General features: G+C 42.5%; 1 protein-coding gene across 1 annotated transcript; it reads right to left on the reverse strand.

Moving 5' to 3' along the window:
- Positions 1–427: 427 nt before the first annotated feature.
- tspan10 (tetraspanin 10) lies at positions 428–23,842 on the reverse strand. The gene is made up of 3 exons (XM_080209201.1): positions 23,695–23,842; positions 12,201–12,814; positions 428–1,291 (listed from the first exon to the last, which is right to left on the reverse strand). Exons 1-3 carry the CDS (start codon positions 23,764–23,766, stop codon positions 985–987), a joined length of 993 nt encoding a protein of 330 aa, XP_080065327.1. The 5' UTR covers positions 23,767–23,842; the 3' UTR covers positions 428–984.
- Between the last annotated feature and the right edge of the window lie 673 nt (positions 23,843–24,515).

Below are 24,515 nucleotides of genomic sequence, written 5' to 3' on the forward strand. Positions count from 1 at the left end.
GACTTAAATGACTTATCTGCCTTTTCGCTGGCTCCCAGCATGGTTTGGCCAGCGACTGTTCACTGGTTCTGGGAGATGTTCATGCATTCTCCGTGCACATGCAAATCCCTGTTCAAGGCCGCAGACGCACGTCTTCTGGCCGGATCTGCCTGTAAAGAGGTAGGTGTGGATGGGAGGATCACGGCCATAATATGTACAATCACTCTCGGTTTGCATCTACCTAAACCTGCTCAGTACACTTAACCTGGTTATTCCATTCATAATGATCCTTAGTCGTATAAGTAATAAAGTCACAGAAAAACTTAGGGTAGACTTCTGAGGCAGATTTAGTCAAGGGCAACAAAGTGAGCCTAAATTTATTTAAAACTCCATTTCATATGTGGGTTATGTCAGACTTGGGTGCCAACAAATTTCTGGAACAGTTCAATCGATTTGATTTGATTTATTATTGTCATCTGTATTAGCATACAGTGAAAAGTATTTTTTCTTGCAAGCTATACAGAAAAAGCATATTGTTCATGGAGAAGGAGTGCAGAATGTAGTGTTACACTCATGGTTAGGGTGTAGAGAAAGATTAACTTTATGCAAAGTAAGTCCAAATAAAAGTCTGATGGCAGCAGGGAAGAAGCTGTTCTTGAGTCAGTTGGTACGTGACCTCAGACTTTTGTATCTTTTTCCTGACGGAAGAAGGTGGAAGAAAGAATGTCCGGGTTGCGTGGGGTCCATAATTATGCTAGCTGCTTTGCCAAGGCAGCGGGAAGTGTAGACAGAGTCGATGAATGGGAGGCTGGTTTGCATGATAGATTGGGCTACGTTCACAGCCTTTTGTAGTTCATTGCGGTTTTGGGTGGAGCAGGAGCCATACAACCAGAAAGAATATTTTCTATGATGCATCTGTAAAAATCATACACTCAACGGGTATTTCCCATTCATTGTTGGAAGCTTAAAATAAAGGATTGCAGGGATGCCTTGTTTTTCACTCTGCTACCAATGGGCCTTGATTAATTCAATGTCACTCAATATCTTTGTTGCAAAAATTAGGCCAAGAACTTGAATAACCATGAGAATAACACCAAATGTACCAATTGAACCTACGTTACTAGCAAGCCAGCTAGTGAGACGTGACATACAACCACGTAGATAAACGTAATTCTGTGCTGTCACTTCTTCCATGTGTAAAGTGCCAAAGCCACATTGAGAGTTCATAACCATGCCATTTTCTTGAGGATTGATGCAACATGACGCAGGGGCTCCACAAGCATGGACACCTGGGGAGCTGCAGTTAAAATACCTGCAAAAAGAAAATATAAATCAGGCAGCTTCGAAACACATGCATTTCTTCTCTAAACAGAGAAAACATACACTCTTTGCATTCTTATCCAACTTCTATGCAAGACCTATGCCCCCCATATGCCTCTCTTCTCTCAATGAAAAAGTGCATGAAAATTCATGATTCTAACTGTTCCATACCTATTGTCAAAACCTGATGTTACACACTATTAGGAAGGTAACTTACTGTGAAATGAGACAGGCAATGCCACTGAAACTGTCTGCTCTTCTGAAATATTCCATTGACTAGCTGGTTATGAAACTTATCATCAATAAAGCTATAGATATGAGTAGCAACCACCAAAGTGAATCAGGCATACAACCATCAAATGGGCAATGAGAATCAGTCCAGGTTTGACATTAAGTTATAACTTGTAGAGATTATGCTTTGAGCTTTTAAAACACTTTTTGACATAGTGTAACACTATCAGTTTCAAATCAAAGAATCATAGAATCCATGCAGTGCAGAAGCAGGCCATTCAGCCCATCAATTCTGCACTGACTCTCCAATGGAGCACCCTACCCAGACTCGGTAACCCCACAAATCTACCCTGCTAATCCCCTTAACATTATGGGGCAATATAGCAAGGCCAATCCACCTAACCTGCACATCTTTGTGCAAATGAATTTGCAAATCAACTTGTGCATTTTAAAAGTAAGCTGTATGTACTATAGAGTTGACATGAATAGAGTTATAGAGACATAGAGATTTACAGCGTGGAAACAGGCCCTTCGGCACAACTTGTCCATGCCATCCCTTTTCTTTAATCACTAAGCTAGTCTCAATTGCCCACATTTGGCCCATATCCCTCTGTACCCATCTTACCCAATGTAACTGTCTAAATGCTTTTTAAAAGACAAAATTGTACCCACCTGTACTACTACCTCTGGCAGCTTGTTCCAGACACTCACCACCCTCTGTGTGAAAAAAAATGACCCTCTGGACTCTCTTATATCTCTCCCCTCTCATCTTGAACCTACATCCTTTAGTTTTAGACTCTCCTACCTTTGGGAAAAGATGTTGGCTATCTAGTTGATCTATACCCCTCATTATTTTATAGACCTGTATAACATCACCCCTAATCTCCTATGCTCCAGGAAAAATATTCCCAGTCTATCCAGCCTCTCCTTGTAACTCAAACCATCAAAACCCAATAGCATTCTAGTAAATCTTTTCTGCGCTCTTTCTAATTTAGTAGTATCCTTTCTATAATAGGGTGACCAGAACAATGCACAGTATTCCAAGTTCAGCCTTACTAATGTTTTGTACAGCTTCAACAAGGCGTCCCAAATCCTGTATTCAATGTTCTGACCAAAGAAACCAAACATGCTGAATGTCTTCATCAATCACCACTCTGTCTACTTGTGACTCCACTTTCAAGGAGCTATGACCCTGTATCCCAGGATCTCTTTATTCTCCCCAATACCTTCCCATTAACTGAATAAGTCCTGCCCTGGTTCGATCTACCAACATGTACCACCTCGCATTTACCTAAATTGAACTCCATCTGCCATTCATCAACCCACTGGCCCAATTGATCAAGATCCCATTGCAATCCTGGATAACCTTCTTCACTGTCCACTATGCCACCAGTCATGGTGTCATCTGCAAACTTAGTAATCATACCTCCTAAATTCTCATTCAGTCATTAATATAAATGACAAATAATAGCGGAGCCAGCACCAATCCATGAGGGATACTGCTGGTCACAGGCCTCCAGTTTAAATAACAATCCTCTTCAACCTCCCTCTGTCTTCTGTCATCAAGTCAATTTTGTGTTTATTTGGCTACCTCACTCTGGATCTCATGAGATTTAACCTTACGCAGCAACCTACCGTGTGGTACCTTGCCAAAGGTCTTGCTAAAGTCCATGTAGACAACATCAACTGCACTGTTCTTATCTACCTTCTTGGTTACCCCTTCAAAAAACTCAATAAAATATGTGAAACATGGTGCGACAGGAAAGTGGAGTTGAAACCACAATCAGGCATTATTTTATGGAATGGTGGAGCAAGTTCAAAATGCTGACTGGCCTACTCCTGCTCCCAAGTCCTCTGTTGCTATAAGAGATTTGTGGGCAGCACAGTGGCACAGTGGTTAGCGCTGGTCCCTCACAGCGCCAGGGACCTGGGTTCGATTCCCAGCCTCAGGTCACTGCCTGTGTGGAATTTAAGTAAAGGCCACAAAAGTTTAATCAAAAGAAAAGTAGACTTTTGAAATTCATTAACAATTCCAAGCAGCCTTTCTCTCACATATTACACAAATTGTAAAACTAGAACAAGATCAGTAAAAATGACATTTTATTAAATATATTTTGTTCAGCAATGATAGGACTTTTTTAACTATACCTATGACTTTTCCTTGCTGACACCAAAGCAGAGGCTTTGGACATGCAGTTTATTATTATGGGACAACTGACATGTAGGCCAGAAATTCTCACCCTAAGTCAATGGACCTTTGCATTGTCCACCCCCATTTGCTATGATTCCCATGGTGGATGGGACAGGAAAATTCCGCCCGTGGTCCCAGATGATCGTGCGTACTGACTGGTTGTGATTTAACCTGAGGAGAACCAGACCTCAGGCAAGGGGCAAGTTTGAAGAGGCAAGACTTATGAATCATAGGATGGCATGCTGGCATAGTGTTTAGCCTCACAGTGCCAGGAACCCAAGTTCTCTCCATGTTTGTATGCGTTTCCTCAGAGTGCTCCAGTTTCCCCTCACAGTCCAAAGACGTGTGGGTTAGGTGGATTGGCAACGGTAAATTCCCCCTAAGCATTGGGGAAGTAGCAGGGTAAATACTTGGTGTTATGGGGATAGGACCTGGGTGGAATTGTTGTCAGTGCAGGCTTAGTGGTTTGAATGGCATCCTTCTACACTGTAGGGATTCTATGATTCTGTACTATACATATCACATAGTGCATTACATAAGACTGGTTTAACGGCCGCCTAACTGTGCACTAGAAATAAACATGCAAAACATGTATCAACTTTTCCCTTTTGCTGATTTTATTCTAACTTTTCTAAGTCACGTTAGCTCTGTACAATCCATCTACCACTCTCCAGCCAAATCTCTGTCAGTTCTGCTCTCTTAAACAAATACCAGTTCCTCCTTTTGTTTATTCTAGCATAAGAACATAAGAACATAAGAAATAGGAGCAGGAGTAGGCCATCCAGCCCTTCGAGCCTGCCCCGCCATTCAATAAGATCATGGCTGATCTGTCGCTGCTCAGTTCCACTTTCCCGCCCTCTCCCCATAACCCTTAATCCCCTCTCCTATCAAAAACCCATCAACCCGCGTCTTAAAAGTATTTAGCGAGGCAGCCTCCACCACTTCAACGGGCAGAGAATTCCAGAGATTCACCACCCTTTGAGTGAAGAAGTTCCTCCTCAACTCCGTTCTAAACTGCCCCCCTTTTATCTTGAGGCTGTGCCCCCTAGTCCTATCGTCTTTTTTGAGCGGGAAGAGTCTTTCCACCTCTATCCTATCCATCCCATTCATCATCTTATACGTCTCAATGAGATCTCCTCTCATTCTTCTAAACTCTAACGAGTACAAGCCCAGTTTATTCAGCCTCTCCTCATAGCTCAACCCCCTCAACTCCGGTATCAGCCTAGTAAACCTCCTCTGCACTCCCTCCAAGGCCAAAATATCTTTGCGCAGGTGCGGCGCCCAAAAATGCACACAGTACTCCAGTTGCGGCCTCACCAATGCCCTATACAGCTGCAGCAAGACCTCCCTACTTTTATATTCAATCCCCCTCGCTATGAAGGCCAGCATCCCATTCGCCTTCCTGACCACCTGCTGCACCTGCAAGCTGGGTTTTTGCGACTCATGCACAAGGACCCCGAGGTCCCTCTGCACCGTCGCCTGCTGTAGTTTTTCGCCCCGTAAGTAATAGTCCTTCCTACCATTCTCCCTACCAAAGTGGACCACCTCACACTTGCCAACATTAAATTCCATTTGCCATTTCCTGGCCCATTCGCCCAGCCTATCTAGATCCTTCTGCAGACTCTCCACACCCTCCGCACAATTTGCCATTCCCCCAATCTTGGTGTCATCAGCAAATTTCGACACTCTACACTCGGTTCCCTCCTCCAGATCATCTATATAAATGGTAAAAAGCTGAGGCCCCAGCACCGACCCCTGGGGCACTCCACTAGTCACCATCCGCCAATCCGAATAGCACCCGTTGACCCCCACTCTCTGCCTCCTATTTGACAACCAATCCTCTATCCACGCTAACACCCTACCCCCAACTCCATGTCCCTCGACCTTCTGCAATAACCTCTTGTGAGGCACTTTGTCAAACGCCTTCTGAAAATCTAGAAAGACCACATCTACCGGCTCTCCTCTATCCACCGCCCTGGACACATCCTCATAGAACTCCAGTAAATTTGTCAGACACGACTTCCCTTTAATGAAACCGTGCTGCGTCTGCTCTATCAAGCAATTCCCTTCAAGATGCCTCGCAATTTCCTCCTTAATGACAGATTCTAACATTTTACCTACCACAGATGTTAAACTAACCGGCCTATAATTCCCCGCCTTTTGCCTGGCACCCTTCTTAAACAACGGCGTAACATTAGCCGTTTTCCAATCATCCGGCACTTCCCCGGAATCCAGCGACGTTTGGAAAATAACCACCAAGGCATCCACTATCACCTCCGCCATTTCTTTCAGAACCCTCGGATGCATTCCATCCGGTCCTGGGGACTTGTCTACAATCAGCCCCTCCAGTCTGTTGAGCACCGCCTTTCTAGTAACAGTAATGTCATTAAGACCCTCCAGTCCTACCACCTTTCCATCGCTAACACCCGGCAAATTATTCACGTCCTCCTCCGTGAAGACAGAAACAAAAAAGTTATTCAATACCTTAGCCATATCCCCATCCCCTACCACTAGGTCCCCTTTCTCATCCTCTAAAGGACCAACATTCACCCTAGCCATTCTCTTCCTTTTTATATATTTATAAAAACTCTTGCTATCCTTTTTTATATTAAGTGCTAGCCCAGCTTCATAGTTTCTCCTACCCTTCCTTATCAACTTCTTTGTCAATCTTTGTTGACATTTAAACCTCTCCCAAACCTCTTCTCGCCCACTACTCTTAGCTACACTAAATTCCTCCGCTTTTAGTTTAACACTTTCCTTCACCTCCTTCGTTATCCACGGCTTATTACCTCTCCTCTTACTATCCTTTTTGACCATCGGAATAAATTTCCGTTGAGCACCAAGAAAGATCTCCTTAAAGATCCTCCACTGCTCCTCAACAGACCCTCCCTCCAACGCGCTCTCCCAGTCCACATTCGCCAATTCTTCTCTCATCCTACCGTACTCCCCTCTATTCAAACAAAGGACGCGTGTCCGGGAACCCACTTTCTCCTCCTCCATCTGCACCAGAAACTCCACCATACAATGATCACTCTCCCCAAGAGGATCCTTCACCACAAGGTCCCTAATTCTACCCGCTTCATTACATAGCACCAGATCCAAGATAGCTCGCTCCCTCGTCGGCTCCAACACACACTGTTCGAGGAAACTATCCCGGCAGCATTCCAAGAACTCTTCCTCGAGCCCCCCACGTCCAACATGGGTTGACCAATCAATATGCAGATTGAAATCCCCCATAACTACGGTCTTCCCATTCCTGCACGCCGCACTTATTTGCGCGTTAACAGCCCACCCCATCTCCAGATCATTATTCGGGGGCCTATAGACGACACCCACCAGCGTCTTCCTCCCTTTGCTGTTCCTAATCTCCACCCACAACGATTCCACCCTCTGCTCCTTGGCTCCAATATCATCCCTTGCTACCACCGTGATGCTATCCTTAATCAGCAGAGCTACGCCCCCCGCTTTTCCCTCCTGCCTATCCTTCCTAAACACTTGATAGCCCTGTACATTCAGCTCCCAGTCCCTGTCACCCTGCAGCCACGTCTCTGTAATGGCCACCAGATCGTATCCATTTGTGTCGATCTGCGCCATCAGCTCATCCACTTTATTCCGAATGCTTCGTGCATTCAGATAAAGTGCTTTCATCCCAGCCTTCACCTGGACCCTATTTGCCGCAACGCCACCAACTATACTCACGCCCCCTACTCCCTCTATTATTGGGACATCCTCGGCCTCTTCCCTTACATGTACACTCTCCTTAACTTTAGACCTCGTAAGGTCACCTACCCTCGCACCCTCCCCCCCCCAATTAGTTTAAAGCCCTGTCTACAGTCCTCTTTACTCGATTCGCCAGCACTCTGGTCCCAGCACGGTTCAGACCAACCCCATCCCGCCCGAACAGGTCCCACCTACCCCAATACTGGTGCCAATGTCCCATAAATTCAAACCCATTCCTCCCACACCAATCCCTGAGCCACCCATTCACTTCCTTTATCCTGTCAACCCTACGCCCATCTGCACACGGTTCAGGCAGTAGCCCAGAGATAACCACCTTGTCGGTTCTACTTTTTAATTCCATTCCCAGCTTTTCATACTCCCTCCCCAGATCCTCAGTTCGCATTTTGCCTACGTCGTTGGCACCCACATGTACCACAACGACCGGATTCTCACCCTCCCACTCCAGGTTCCTCTGCAGCCCAGCTGCGACATCCCGGACCTGAGCACCAGGCAGACAACACACCCTTCTGTGCACTTTGTCATTGTGACAAAGGACAGTGTCAATACCCTTCACCCCACTATCCCCAATCACTACTACGTTCCTTTTCCCTTTCTCTTTGCCTATGTTCTGCTGCAGCACCGTACCGTGTGCAGCTTGCTCACCAACCTCACCTGCCTCGTTCTCGTCCAGCCCGGAAGCAAGAACCTCAAACCTGTTATGCATATTAAGAGGCTGAGGCCTCCGCTCCTCACCCCCCTTCCTCCTCCCAGCAGCCCCCACTTGTCCCTGACCCTTAGAGTTAGCCAGTCTAGGGGGGGTGGATGTCACTTGCACCCCATTGACAATGGCACCCTCTCTCCCCCTGATGAGCCTCAGTGTCTGTAGCTCAGAGGCCAGCTCATTTACCCTGAGCTGGAGCTCCTCTAGCAACTTGCACTTACTGCAGACATGGTCACTGGGATGAACCCTAGGGTCCACCAGTTCCCACATCATACAGAAACCACACATCACATGCCCCTCCATTATTCACTGTAGTAGTTTTGAAAAAATTTTTTTGTTTTTTTTTGTTTTTCAAACGAACTCACCTGGCCTTCTTTCCTTCAAGCCCTTTTTGATATTAAGCCCTAGTAGCTCACTCTGCTTCCCACTCACTCCGCTGCCCGCTCAGACGCTGCCCGCTGTCTACACCAGGCCTCCTTTTAAACCTGGCGCTGATTTAAAGCTGATGGCCCACAACTGCCTGCTAACCACTCCCTCAGAATTCTTAAAGCAGTAAATACAATAAATAAATGCTTTAAACAGTTCTACAAAGAACAAAGTGCTTTAAACTTATTTTAAACAGGTTTTTAACAGGTAAAATCTTAGCTCTCTCTCTGCTCCTTCACTCGTCTGCTCCAGCAAACAAAAGGTCAGTGTGAGTAATATCTGGATTTCTGTTTTGCATCAGTGGTGATCCAATGTCCATAATTAATAATGGGAGATGATTCGCACAACATTCTGTAATGGATGAGAATTATAATTTGGACTAATTTCTCCATCAATTTCTCATTCCTCCCAATGTGGAAGCAGTTGCCCTCTACTTCACATCTTAAGCAACGGCAATGGCCAAAGAGAGAACTTCAGAATGTTGATGGCAAAGGATGAAAAAAATGGTATTAAGGGTGGACACAGAACTAAAATGCGTTGATGGACTAAAGCTTTATTTTGGGGCATAGTGGGATAGAGAGCAGGAAAGATGGATCAGTACTCAAACTGGGAGGATATGATTAATGGTGTCCTACAAATATGTGCATTAGGCAACAGGTATTCATTATATTAATTGACAACTTAGATGATGGGATAGAAAGCCAGGTATCCAAGTTTTCTGATATTGCAAAGATAGGTGACATTGTAAGTAATGTAGATGGAATCATCAAATTAGAAAGAGATTTCAATCGGTTGAGTGAATAGACAAAACTGTGGCAAATGTAACTCAATCTAGGCAATTGTGAGATGATCTACTTTGGACCTGAAATGAACTGGAATAAATATTTTCAAGATGGTGAACAGCTTGAAACAGTAGAAGTCCAAAGAGAGTCAGAGGTCCATGTATGTAGATCATTAAAATGATATGGAAATATACAGAAAATAATCAAAAGGGTTAAAGAAATTATCTTTATATCCAGAATACAAGAAGATCAAAGCTATGTCCAGCAATACAAAGACTTGCTTAGGCCGTATTTGGAGTATTATGAACAGTCCTGGGCACCACCTTAGGAAGGATGCATTGACCTTGGAGGGGGGGCAGCATTAGATTTGCCAGAATATTTGGATGCCAAGGTTAAATTGCAAGAAAAAAATTACACACACTAGGGTTGTAATCTTTGGAATTTCGAATGATAAACGGTGCTTTGTTAATATTTACAGGATGTTATGTGAGAACAGATAACATAGATAGAGAGAAACTATTTCTGCTGATTAGGGAGGCTAGGATTAGAGGGCATAGATGAAAAAGGAGACGCAGTCCTTTGAGGAGTCAAACACTTCAACGTCTGAAAGTCAAACACTTCAACATCTTGGATGGAAGTTTGTAAGCCTTCTTTACAAATGGCAAATGATGCTAGGACAGTTGTTAATTTTAAATCAGAGACGGTGTGATAACCCCCCCTGAGTTCTATGGGAATCTCTAATTGATCTCCCTATGGGGCTGGTTGAATACGAGGTCCTTTGGTTACAGGCAATTGTCTGCCTAGGTGGAACTTCATCTGAGTCCTTTATAAAGCAGATATCAGGAAGGTTCTGAAGAATTATTGTCCCAGTTGGGACTTGTATGTAAGGCACGGAGTGGTGGCTTTAATTTGTGTTTAACAATAAATACCATTTCTTTCCATTCAAGAAAATACTTTTTTCTCCAAGATAGTGCCAGAGCGAGATGACTTCTTGCAAACTGTGCTCAGCATATCTTCTAATTCTATCTTTTACTCTCGTTCTAAGCTTCTAAAACGTCTTCTAACTCTTTTAAGCTCTCTAACAATGCGCTAATTCAATCTCTTACAGATTTGGCGATCCTTAGGATCCTGGAGAAACCCGAATCCATCACGCAAACCAGCCTCCCATCCATTAACACTGTCTACACTTCCTGGTGCCTAGGCAAAGCAGCCAGCATAATCAAGAACCCCACGCACCCCGGACATTCTCTGGTCCATGTTATTTTGTGGAGAAAAGGATACAAAAGTCTGAGGTCACATAATGACTGACTCAAGAACAGTTTCTTCCCTGCTGCTATCAGACTTTTGAATGGGCCTACCTCTTATTAAGTTGGTCTTTCTCTGCATCCTAGCGATGACTGTAACACTACATTCTGCTCTCTCTCGTTTCCTTCTCTATGAATGGTTTGCTTGGTATAGCACATAAGAAACAATACTTTTCACTTTATCACAAGTACATGTGACAATAATAAATCAAATCAAAATCAAAATCAGCCTTCCTGAGTTATTAGGTATGGGGTTTTTTGTTAAGTAAAGGCACTAAAGATAGAGGGAAATGGTAATAGAATTCAGTCACAGAACTATCATGATTTCATTGAATGGTGGAGCAGACTCGAAGGGCTAAATGTCCCCATGATGCAGATAGGGGAAGGATAAACATGCAAACAAAGGATTGAAGAATTCTGTACGTCAGTACGTGGAACTAAATAAACATTGTAACAGCTTGTTTCAAATAATTATTAATGTTCAAAATTTCCACTGTGGTTGGCAATAAATGATGAATATCAATATCTGACGATTGAAAAAAAGGAAGATTATTGTTTAGGATGATGTGTTTTTAGGTAATTAAATCATAGGTAAGAAAATGTGAGGGAGGAACAGTTGATGGTGAACTCTAACGTCTCTGTTAAAGCACTGTGTGTAATTAACTCCCTCCTCAGTCAGAAAACAGTGAATTTTCTGAGATTTAATACCGACAACACAGCCATTAACAATCCCAACAAGATATCTATCTTTCTACCAAATAGTTCGTCTATCTTTGTCAAAATACTTGGCTGGTGTTTTGATGTGATATGTTACAGCAAAACGGACTTTGAAATGCTTTCAATATTGGAAAGGTCAAATTGATAGTTTTAGGGAGAAGGCTGTTAAAATAAAGAGATTTAAAGATATACCTGTATAGCTTACATCCAAACACAAGGGTATTTTAACATGATGGGACCTTTTCAGCGGTCACCTTCGGCGGCACAATGACACAGCGGTTAGCATTGCTGCCTCACAGCCAGGGACCCAGGTTCTATTCCTAACTTGGGGTCACTGTCTGTGTTAAGTTTGCACACTCTCCCCGTGTTTGTGTGGGTTTCCCTCCGGGTGCTCTGGTTTTCTCCCACAGACTAAAGATGTGCGGGTTAGGTGGAACGGCCATGCTAAATTGCCCCGCAGTGTCAGGGGAACTAGCTAAGGTAAATACATGGGGTTAGGGGACAGGGCTTGAATGGGACTGTGTTCGGTGCAGACTCGATGGGCCGAATGGCTTCGTTCTGCTCTGTAGGATTCCGTGCAAGCGAAATTTCACGCGGACCAGAAACCAGTTGGTGTGGAGGAAATGCCTCTCGAATTAATAGTTTCCCCTCAAAAAAGTCACCAAAAAGACAGGTTGCACTGGACATAAAACTTTGCATCAAAACGTATTTTTTTGCAGAATGGAGATCTGGTTATTTTGAAACCCAGAATAAATACTGGTTATAAAACGGGACAAAAGATGTTGTAAATACCGCTGTTATCTACTTACAGGTTTAGTTGCCAATCTTGATAGGACTCAACTCCACAGCACTTTAATCCTTGTTGGATCTCGTTCATGATGAACCGGAGGTCTGGGTCGTCCTGGTACCGCTTCACACCCAGGATCATCCCATTCTGAAGGTACTCTTCTATCCTGTTGCTCAGGACATAGACCAGAATGCCACCCATTATCTCGGCCGTCGTCAAGGTTAGGATGCCGGCTGTGAAGAATTTCAGCAAGCATTGGTTCTCCCTCAGGGCCCCCACGCATCCAGAGAAAGACATGGTGCCAACAACCAGTCCCAGAACCACAAACGCCAGCATGGGGTCCGTACTCAGATTGCGGATCCTATCCAAGTCCAGAGACTCCTTGTCTATGAGTCCCCACACGCCGATCCCAAGCATCAAGTAGCCGAGGATTGCAAAGATAAAATTGAACAGGAACATTGTGTACTTGATGCAGCCGTTGACTTTGTGGACTTGAGGGCGCTGACGGTGTTGCTGGTAACTGACTTGTTGGCTGCTCGGCTCCAACCGCAAATCACTCTCCGTTTCAGCACCACCAGCCTGGGGACAGCGACTGTACATTGCCAGCATCATCTCATCATTGCTAAACCTCTCTTTCTGTTTAGGGTGGCGGAGACGGGGTGGAAAGGGGGAGAACAAAAAAACAGGATGGGGATTATTGAGACTAGAATCACTAAATTTCAGATATTTAGATGTGCTTCTGCCGCTGGAGAACGCCGGAGAGCTGTGACCATAAAGGAGCACACTCCATACAGTACCTGAGGTTAGTCCGGAGCTAAATCCTCCCAGCCCTGATCGTTACAGCATTAAATAACAAGCTGAACAAAAATAGGCTTTACACGACATCTGATCTTGTTACTAACGTGTAGCTTTAGAAGCACGCACTAAACAATGAGGTATATCCCACTTTGTTCTGTTCATTGATTGTGGGAAATTGAATTTCCACTCTCATGTACCCAGCCATCAGTTGGTTCTCACATATTCACGAACTGTCACTCATATATGCATTCAGAGTGGGGTCTCCACACACACACACGCAGCCAAACGTACTCTCAAAGGTCAAACTCTGCGGCACCCATGTACACCCACCGACAAATCGTTCATCTATTCACTCGAGTTACTCGATCATATACACACATTGCCATTTACCCGGACATAACAGTGCAGTTATTACACATTTGCTAAATGTATAACCGCTGTCATTCTAAAACACACTTTCACTCTCACTGTTTCAGTTAAACACACACATCGCTTCACTTCATCTCACTCCTCTCACAGCTCATCATTAACGTAGGACAGCTGAGTTGCAGTTTAAAGAATTAGATAGATGGAGTTCAAAACTGACAAAAGTGATATAATATTCATTTCATTGTTTTTGTATTCTTAACATGTTTATCCGCCCTTTTTTCTCTCTTAACCCTACATTTATCAGGAGTAAAGCGAGAGCAATGTGTAATCTCGATAGTCTGCCGTAAAAATTAAAAACTTCTGATTAAGGGCACGGTTTGACATTGTGTTGAGATTATACTGAACAGGTATATTGATTTAGCTGGGAATACCTGTCACCAGCGGCAGTAAATGAAGAAGTAGTAATGTATGTAATCTAAGTATGTAGAACATCATATTCAAGTGAATGCAAGACCAGTTATTTCCCATTAAGCTAGCAGACCGTTTGACTCAAGCATTCGATCAATCAAATGGAAATTATCTAAAATAGGAATAACCACGAATCAAAGATGAGAAACTATCACAATACCACCCAATCAAAGTTCTCATTCCATTTCAACTCCAACTGAATGAAATTTTCAGCCACCGCAATTAAATTGTGGAAGACACATTCAAGCTTCCTTCAGTGGCCATGCTGTTTCCTCCTTAAAGTCCAATATTAAACAGTAAAAGGGGACACGGATAATCCACAGCTGACCTTGTGTATACACTCCATCAGTCCAGGTGATTGATGGAGTCTGCCGCAACAAGCACAAACTTTCCAGATCCAGAGATACCTAGTGGGTAGAATTTCCTTAATGGCTTTGTGGGGACTAGAGCAAAGTTCATAGCTTTGCTTTCTTCTCCAGCAAGCCAGGATGTCTGGTGTCCCTTCTATCACTGGCAATACCAACAGTCACCAGAACTAATCACTAGCTCTCTCACCTGTACACAGGAGCCTATAGATTCTCAGGAGAAGGAACATGGACGGAGGAATTGACATATTGTGAAAAATAGCAAAAAGAAGAAAAAAAACTTATTCTTTTATCATCTCAGATCATCCCAAGATGGTAAAGGATATGCAGTTGGAAGTAAAGCCTAGTGTAGTTGAGCATTAACATTTCAGTTCCTAGCTGCAGAACTAATGGGTGATAGTCTCAGAGATCCTACCATTGAAGAAAAGGATACTGCAAAGTCAGAAAACACATAATCTGATTCAGTATGGCTGCTTCTAATATGTGTGGCATGGCTGGGATGCTGGTGCAGCCCATTACCATGTTGTGTGCCAATGTCTGGGAGGAATTCAGGGCAGCATAGAGAAAGAAGCACCTACAAATCTTCATCCACTTCATGGGAGTTCTGACACAGTCAGTCAATTCAATCTCTGAATGAAGGGTTTTGGAGCTTGGCGGACCAAATTACAAACTGTGCAGGGCAGCATCTCAGAGGGACATAAGACATTTGGTTCTCACTCTCCTAGGAATTTAGTATTTTTTCTAATTTCGTGAGATCCATTCAACCATTGATCACTAGGAAGCAGAATCCTGTTCCCAACCCCAGTAGGGAAGCTAGTCTGTGTGCTTGTTAGATTGCTGCCCCTTGATGCAATAGCAGTGAAGAACTTCAGTTGTTCCCCATAGACATCTTAATCTTTTCAGGGTCAGAACACTAAGGTATCCAGGGTACAGTCAGTCTGTTCTGTGTCCTTCCTAGGTGTTTGGAACCCTGAGAGAAGGGCAACAGCATTCCAAGAAGTTTGTAATTATTTTTGATAACCATCTACATCTCAGGCTGTCACCTGACTGGAGGGAAGTTGTTAGAATAGAGCAGAACAAAATCTTCAACAGGGAAAAACTGAAGATGATGGAGACTGGCTGAATTCAAACTGAGGTGTACAGAATCACAATACTTTGCATGCTGTTTGCTGCTTTTAATACAGTAAAAATGGCCCAACATCCTTCACTGGAGCATAGTGAATGAAATTTGACACCAAGCCACACAAGGTAATATTAGGTTGGGTGACTAAAAGCTTGATCAGGGAGGTAGGTTTTAAGGAATGTCTTAAAGAATGACAAACAGAGAAGTGGAGAGGTGTACGGTAGAAATTCTAGAGCCTAGATCCTTGATGGCTGAAAGCACATCTGCCAGTGGTAGATTAATGAAAACCTGAGATGCATAACAGGTTCAAATTGCAGGAACACAGAGATCTTGGATGGTTGAAGGGCTGGAGGAGATTATAGAGATGTGGAGAGGTTACAATTCCTTCGGCAAAGCTTGCCCTTTCATCACTCACCAAAGTTTTCATTCTTCACCTGTCATTCTGAGGTAGTGAGTGTTTTTATTAGATTGTTTGAACTTTGCAGCTTAGCACATTTCTTATCTTTTGGATAAAATATCATGCATCATCAGACCATAAAATTTTCTTGCCTAAAAGACATCAGTGAACCTGATGGGTTTTTATGAAAATCTACAATGGTTTTGTAGTCATCTTTTAATTCCAGATTTTTATTGAACTCAAATTTCACCTTCTGCCATAGTGGGATTCGAACCAAGGTCCCCAGAGCATTATCCTTGGTCTTTGGATTCCTAGTCCAGCAACAATACCACTTCATCACTGCCTCCCCAAATAAGCCATCTAATTATAAGTTAAAATCTCACACTAAAATCACTCTGCCTTTGTTACAAGCTTGTCTAATCCCTGCATTTGTACATTATCTCGTATCATAGTTGCAACTAGGGAGCATCCACATAGCTCACATTCCAAGTATAAATCTTTTCCTATTTCTTAATTGTACCCATAAAGTCTCTTTTGTCTGTGTACCTTTCTTTGCATTGAAGTAACTGCTCCTTAATCACTCAGGCTACACCTCCCCTTCTATCAGTTTCCCTGTCTTTTCTGTAGAGTTATATAACTTTATATTATGTTACCATTGTTAGTTTTATTTATGAGTGCCACAAGTAGGCTTACATTAACACTGCAATGAAGTTACTGTGAAAATCCCCTAGTCGCTACAATCTGGCCCCTGTTTGGGTACACTGAAGGAGAATTTAGCATGGCCAATGCACTTAACCAGCACGTCTTTTGGACTTTGGGAGGCAACTGGAGCACCCGGAAGAAACCAATGCAGACACAGGGAGAAAGTGCAGACTCTGCGCAGGCAGTGGCCAAGCTGGGAATCGAACCTGGGTCCCTGGTGCTGTGAGACAGCAGTGCTAACAAACGGTGCCACCCTGCTGTCCATAGCATCATTGCTATGGTGACATTTTATGTCAAAGAATCTGTAAGCGATGCAGTTTACTATGAGTCCCAATTTCTTGCCTATCACTTTGGGGAATCAGCCACCATATTTGAAATACTTAGTGGCATATTTATCACCACATCAACCACATGTCACAAGGCCAAAATAATTTGTCAAAAATAATTTAAAATAATTGTTTTAGGATCACTTTCATAATATCCATAAAATGAAAGGGATTCCAAGGCCAGAATGTCCAATTCAATGTGAAATGAAGCTGTCTGTTATCCTGTTCACCAGTAAACCACTGATAAAAGTTGTGTGGATATCATGTTGAATTGTAGCAAAATAAAACGTTGCATTGTGGACTTTTGTGCAATTCTGCAGGTGTATTGGTGTAAAAAACCGTTCACTCCATTTTTATTAATTTTTCTTTAAAATTCTTTTCGGTAAATTGAAACTAAAAAATGTTCAGAAATAGAATGAGGTTTCAGGATCATTTGATAGTCTTAGCGATTCACGACATAGAATTAACAAAGCATTCTCTGTATTCATTTCTACGTAATGATCATAGGATCATGTTCCATGGACTTTCTTAATAAGATTAAAGGTCATTTGTATAACTCTAAACTGAAAGATTATTGTAGTACCAAACTGGTGCTATTTTACATTAAAGGCTACATTGTCACAATTTTTTTCCCTATTTTGTTTATCAGAGTAGCTCTGAACCCTCATCTCTCTCTAGTTTTTTCCCCATCTTCCCCACGGCCTTTCTCAGCATTTTTATCCATAAGGTCTATCGTCTGCCTTTTGACCACATTTCAACTAAACTCAAGATCATTTGCTGGTTGTCATGTTTGGTTAGCTTGTAAGTGGTCTTTTTCTTGGGTATCTTTTTCCCTTCCTTTCCAGATGGCCACCATTATGGCCTACTTGAAAATTCAGCCTCGAAAGTTTTTATTCTCGCTAACTTTTGATGCTGACTTCAATATCATTGTTCATACCAGCCAATAGACTGTTCTCTTGTAAGTTTTCTTATCTGATCTACATTCATGTGTGAGAGATAAAGTTGTTGAAGAAAATTAGACCACAAAGATTCCAATATGATGATGTACCTGTCTTTAAATATGACCCCTCACGAAATGCCTGACTAATTGCAATAAGGCGAAAAGGGTCTCACATGTTTGTGACAATGCTAAATTGAATCAGGCCTTCCTTCCATGATGGTTTGCAATAGTTTGTGTGGTGTAGAATATTTTGCTGTTTCTTCTTGTAGCTGCCGTCATTTGCATTTCTCAAAATGTACCAGATCAATTCTTAAAAGATTATTTCACAGGATGTGCGCATCACTGGCGTGGCCAGAAATTTTGTTGCCTGTTCCTAATTGCCCTTGAGAAGTGGTGGTGAGCTGCTTTCTTGCATGTGCTGTAGGTACACTTATGATGCTGTTAGCGAAGAATTCCAGGATTTTGACACAGCAATAGTGACAAAGTGTTAAAATAGTTCCAAGGGAGGGTGGTGTCTGACTTAAAGGGTAACTTCCAGGTGTTGAGTTCCCATGTATCTACAGGTCTTGTCCTTCTGGATGATAGAAGGCATAGAGTTGGAAGGTGCTATTGATGAAGCCTTGCAATACACCTTGTAATCAAGACATACTGCTGCCCCTGCGCACTGAGGTGGAGAGAATGAATGTGGATAGTGTTGTATGATGCTGTGTTTGCCTGCATGTCATTGTAATGTAAAAGTGCTTGGCAGGCCAGGAGTTTAGGTGGAATTGGAGAATAACACTGCACCCAGTATGATGGAAATAGACTTAGAGAACAGTGTAGAAAGAACATGAATGAAACATGTATGCATGGCAGTAGCAGGATCTGTACATAGTTAAAGACTGCCAATAGAGTGTTTGTGTTTCATTATAGATCACAAAATATTGGGTACCTTAAAGGCATATTACAACACTTTGAACATCTTTTCATTCACTCAGATACATGCCCATCTCTTCGGCAAATCCCTTCAATCTCTCCAATCTAGTTTCTGTCCATCCTGCAGCACCAAATCAATCCTAACCAATGTCACAAATGTTGATCTCTGAAGATAAACCATGCAATCTTGAAAGAAGAAAGGAGGATATTTATGAAGCACTTTATTACAAATCTCAGTAACATCTCAAATTGCTTTATGCACAGTTAATTATTTTGGAAGGTAGTAATTGCTGACAGGAGGTGAACTTAGCAATTAATTGCCCCGGCATTTGATTATGCTTCTACTTTCTCAGGATGGAAGGAAATTCAACACATCCGCTATGACTCTCACCAATTTTTACAGATAAACTATAGAAAGCATCCCTTCCACATGTATCACAGCTTGGTATGGCTCCTGCTCTAAACAAGGCCGCAAGAAACAACAAAGGAATGTGAACATAGTCCAGTCCATCATGTAAACCAGCCTCCCATCCATTGACTCCCTCTGTGTTTCCCATTGCCTTGGAAAAGCAACCAGCATAATAAAGGAGTCCACGCACCCCAGACATATTCTCTTCCACCTTCTTCCATCAAGAAAAAGATACAAAAGTCTGAGATCATGCACCAACCGACTCAAGAACAGGTTCTTCCTTGCTGCCATCAGACTTTTGGATGGACTTACCAAAACTTAAGTTGATCTTTCTCTACACCCTAATTATGACTGTAACACTACATTCTGCAGCCTCTCTTTTCCCTCTCAATCAAAGGCACAAACAGCATTGCACTCCCTTACTTGTGTGCTGACTGTAACACAGGCAAAAGTCTTCAAGCCCTTGAGTGAAGCTTGAACTCACAACTTCTGATTCTTTCTGAGAAACAACAGATGAAACAAGGATCAATTACGATGTTTTCAATTTGTTGGAGTATATTCACTTGCCAGTTCTTCATTTCAGGATTGACTGTATATCTAATGTACTGACCTGGGTGCTACATATTCTTCAGAACATTACAGCAAGAAAAAAGCATTTTCAACTTTTGGAAACACTCTATCACAGGTAATCTTCAAATGTGTGTGTTTCTGCTGTGCATTGAGATTCACTTCACATATGTACTCAGCTAAAGATTGTGAGGCACTGATTGTAACAATAGATATAACATCATTAATTGAGCCCCAGCTATTTAGATGAACTGCCAATGCTATTTTACCTTGTAGTTACCCAGCCAAAGATAGTGGAGAGTACAATCCCAGTTGATGTTATAATTGGATGGGAAGATCCCAGAATGGAATCATGGCTCAAAAGACCGTAACTTTTACTTTTCTTTGTAAAACGAGGAGGAACAGAATCACAAGACCACTAATTAGTTTTACCAACAAGAAAAGCCACCCCAGTCCAATGCCAACATCTCCACATCATGGCAACAAGAAAAAACATTTATTAAACATGAAAAATTGGATTATGATACCGTACTCCTTTACTCCCCCTTCAGCTTAAAACATACACACAGATTTTAAGATTAACATGGATTACAAAGTATATCTTAAGTTACAATAGATTCATTAGCACACAAAGTCCATTTGAAGGACACAAGATGACTGTATCAAATACACACACTACTCCGAAGACAAATCAGTGTCCATGGATTTATCCTCAGATTTTCCCCGATCATTGTCACATAGGATCATAGAGACCCTACAGTGCAGAAGAGGCCATTTGGCCCATCGAGTCTGCACATACTCTCTGAACAAGTATTTTACTAGGCCATCTCCCTCCTGCCCTATCTCTGTAAATGTGTGCATTTACTTGGCTAATTCATTTAACCTACACATCTTGGGACACCAAGGGGCAATTTAGCATGGCCAATAACCTGCACATCTTTGGACTCATAAGAGTTTCTAAACTCCACTCCCAAAAACACACTTTGAAATCTTCTCTCGTAATAATGCTTTTCCTTAGCGGTTTACATTCTGTAATCCTGTCCACATGACAACGCAGACTTGCTGAGCAGAAACTGATAGCCAAGTTCCGCACACATGAAGACAACCTCAACCAAGATTCTGGGTTCATATCACACTCTCTGTAGCCCCCACGACTTGCCTGGACTTGCAAAATCTCATTAACTGTCCTGGCTGGAGACAATACACATCTCCTTAACCTGTGCTTAACCCTCTCTCCACTCACATTGTCTGTACCTTTAAGACTTGATTACCTGTAAAGGCTCGCATTCCAACCATTATTTTGTAAATTGAGTTTGTGTCTTTATATGCCCTGTTTGTGAACTGAAAACCGACTCACCCGGTGAAGAAGCAGCATTCTGAACGCTAGTGCCATGTGTTATCAAATATATCTGTTGGACTTCAACCTGGTGTTGTGAGACTTCTTACTGTGTTTACCCCAGTCCAACGCCGGTGTCCCCACATCAAAATAGGACAGCAGACTTCATTGGTAAATGAAGTGTTTGATATCATTTTACTAGAGTCTGAGAATTAAGAGTTAAAGCAATTGTACAAATTGTTCACAATTGCTTTAGCTCTCAATTCCCAGACACTAGTAAACTGGTATCAAATGCTTCATTTACCAATGAAGTCTGCTGTCCAACTTTAAATCTGGTTACTACAATTGTCTCTTTAACTCAGACCCTTTGTGTACTCTTTGTTGAATTCTTCTGAACAATATCTTGGTCTCTTCTCTTAACTCCAGTCATCTTAGACATTCTTTCTGTCCCAATTCCCTGGTTATCTGAACTGTAACTTTTTGCTTAGGAAGCTTGCACCTTTGCAACTCCCTTATTTTGTCCAGCTTCTCCTGACAAAGTTGAAAGATATCTACTCTCTGATATCCCGTCCCCAGCTGCAATATATCCAGCTAAAACTAAAACTTTAAAGCTTTTCTGCCCTTAAAAGTGCCTCCAGTTTCTAAGCAACAACTGCTACTTCCATTTACTCTTCACACTGTAACCCTTTCTAAGAACAATAGAAATAAATTGGGACTTAACCAACCTCCACACATACAAACACCTCTGTCCAGCATGAATCTAACTATAGGTTTTACTCTTCCAGGCAAAGGAACATTAAATTAAACCCACTTAAAACTGTACTTTATCTTCAGAGCATGAACTCTCTCCTCCACCTTCACCCCATTTCCATTTATTTTATTACATTTTCTTTCATCCTATTCATTCATTTTAACATCCTTCTTTCTCACCTCCATTTTTCCACTTTCCATTCCAGCTTTCCTTCTTTTCACTTTTCTCCCCCAACCCTCCTCCCCAGCCACCCCCCCCCACCCCCACCATTCAGGCCAATTGCCACGTTCCTCAGGCAGTCTTTGAACTGCATCTCTGTCCTGCCTTCCACACATTCTGATCACTTTGACAAAGGGTTATCTAGACTTGAAACATCACATCTTTTCCCTCCTTACAGATGCTGCCAGACCTGCTGAGATTTTCAAGCATTTTTGCTTTTGTGCTCTGATCTCCTAATGGATACTTTTTAGCACCTTCTCTGCCTCTGCATCCTCATTTACATTCCCTTTGTCCCATTCCACACCCCCCCCCCAAACCCACCCTCATAGTATGAATCTCTGCTGATTCTCTTTGCTCTCAATTCTGACATCTGGACTCAAAACTGGACTCAAATGTTGGCAAGTGCGAGGTGGTCCACTTTGGTAGGAATAATGGTAGGAAGGACTATTTCTTACAGGGTGAAAAACTGCAGCAGGCGACGGTGCAGAGGGACCTCGGGGTCCTTGTGCATGAGTCGCAAAAACCCAGCTTGCAGGTGCAGCAGGTGGTCAAGAAGGCGAATGGGATGCTGACCTTCATAGCGAGGGGGATTGAATATAAAAGTAGGGAGGTCTTGCTGCAGCTGTATAGAACATTGGTTAGGCCGCAGCTGGAGTACTGTGTGCAGTTTTGGGCGCCGCACCTGCGCAAAGATATTTTGGCCTTGGAGGGAGTGCAGAGGAGGTTTACTAGGCTGATACCGGAGTTGAGGGGGTTGAGCTATGAGGAGAAGCTGAATAAACTGGGCTTGTACTCGTTAGAGTTTAGAAGAATGAGGGGAGATCTCATTGAGACGCACAAGATGATGAATGGGATGGATAGGATAGAGGTGGAGAGACTCTTCCCGCTCAGAAAAGACAGTAGGACTAGGGGGCACAGCCTCAAGATAAAAGGAGGGCGGTTTAGAACGGAGTTGAGGAGGAACTTCTTCACTCAAAGGGTGGTGAATCTCTGGAATTCTCTGCCCGTTGAGGTGGTGGAGGCTGCCTCGCTAAATATTTTTAAGACGCGGGTTGATGGGTTTTTGATAAGCGAGGGGATTAAGGGTTATGGGGAGAGGGCGGGAATGTGGAACTGAGCCACGGCAGATCAGCCATGATCTTATTGAATGGCGGGGCAGGCTCGAAGGGCTGGATGGCCTACTCCTGCTCCTATTTCTTATGTTCTTATGTTCTTATGTAAAACGTTGGTTCTATTGTCTCCCCACAGACGCTGTCAGACTTTGCTCAGATTTTCCAGCGTTTTCTGTTTTTGTTTCAGATTCCAGCATCTGTAGTATTTTGCTTTTACCTTACCTCTAATATTTACCAGTACAAATAAAAACTACCTTTATTTTCCTAACACAAGTATGACCAAAAAAGAAAATAATGCAGATATTAAACTAAGGAGACTATACTTTTACTTTTGAACCTCTATTGTAAAGGTCTTTCATGCAGCTGGTTATTAGATGGTAATTTTATTTCTAATGTTATAGCCTGATCACATCCTTTCATTTGTCTTTCCTTTCTTTTGCTGACATTCATTGAAAGCCCCAGAAGAGAGTTCTAATGAAAGGTTATTGACCTGAAAAGTTAGTTATATTTCCCTTTCCACACATACTGCTTGACCTAATCAGCTTTTTTTCAGCAGTTTTTGTTTTTATTCTGAAGCGATATTGTAACTATGTGATACTTAAAATGCTTGCCTAGAAGCAATAATCAGGATTTGTGCAGCGAAAGGGCACATCATTATCAAAAAACTGCTTATTAAAGCTATGATTATGATATTTTGAATTGATCATTTTGACCGTTACCTTGAGTATCAAAGGACTGAGTTCACCCACATCTTTCTTCCTGACAAAATTCAAACACTGGATCATTTTCATTGTCTGTTCCTCCAGAGTTCAATTCAATTAGTGGTCAGTGTTAAAGGCAAGTACTCGGAGAAAGTCAATGCTGCCGTTTCGCCAGCAAGTAAGTGAGAGAGAGAAACATGAAGAGAAACTCAACCTTTACTCACGAGTTTCTGAATCATGTGAGAGTCAGTGCCAAGAGATTAGGGGGGAGATCAAACTCTCTTTCAGTGAAAGGCAGTCTTGCTTTTCCATAGCTCCCATTGTTCTTCTGTACTTATCATTGATGAGTAATCTGCCATTCACTGACATATGATTCCATATGTGAAACTCTTCTCAAAGATGCTACTTGATTCGCAGAAGTTTTGATTCAAATGTGCTGGAGTGTGGGCAGGAGGGGGCTGGGGAAATTACTCAGCCTGTTTTGTGCTTGCGTTGAAATTCAATTGTAGCAACCAAACATGTCCAAATATTTATCTGGAGAATATGATACGTGACAATGAACAATGAATAACTTGAAGTAAGGTTACCAGAAACAAGAGTATCTGCTTGTTTGGAAGCAGAGAGTGACGAAAGCCAGGAACTGTTTTTGGCTTGAATTGATGGAAAAAAAACCCCACTGTACAGGAGAGAAAATAGAAACTTAGGAAAGGAACTTTGTCAACTGGGAGAACAAGTGGGAGACTGCAGCCCTCCGTGATAATATACTTTGCACAATATCATAACAGAGATATGATACTGAAGGATGGTTAGTGGGATTAATTCAATTATACTAGGCTTGG

This window comes from Carcharhinus amblyrhynchos, chromosome 21 (genome assembly GCF_965287045.1).
Source record: "Carcharhinus amblyrhynchos chromosome 21, sCarAmb.v2.hapA, whole genome shotgun sequence".
NCBI classification, from domain to species: domain Eukaryota; kingdom Metazoa; phylum Chordata; class Chondrichthyes; order Carcharhiniformes; family Carcharhinidae; genus Carcharhinus; species Carcharhinus amblyrhynchos.

What these genes read in the sequence shown, in the direction of transcription:
- tspan10 (XM_080209201.1), bottom strand. Translation starts at nt 23,766, where the DNA reads ATGAAAATGATCCAGTGTTTGAATTTTGTCAGGAAGAAAGATGTGGGT. An exon ending in TCAGTCCTTTGATACTCAAG is followed by an intron (nt 12,815 to 23,694) that starts GTAACGGTCAAA and finishes CACCCTAAACAG; the next exon opens with AAAGAGAGGTTTAGCAATGA. An exon ending in CAAGATTGGCAACTAAACCT is followed by an intron (nt 1,292 to 12,200) that starts GTAAGTAGATAA and finishes TTCTTTTTGCAG; the next exon opens with GTATTTTAACTGCAGCTCCC.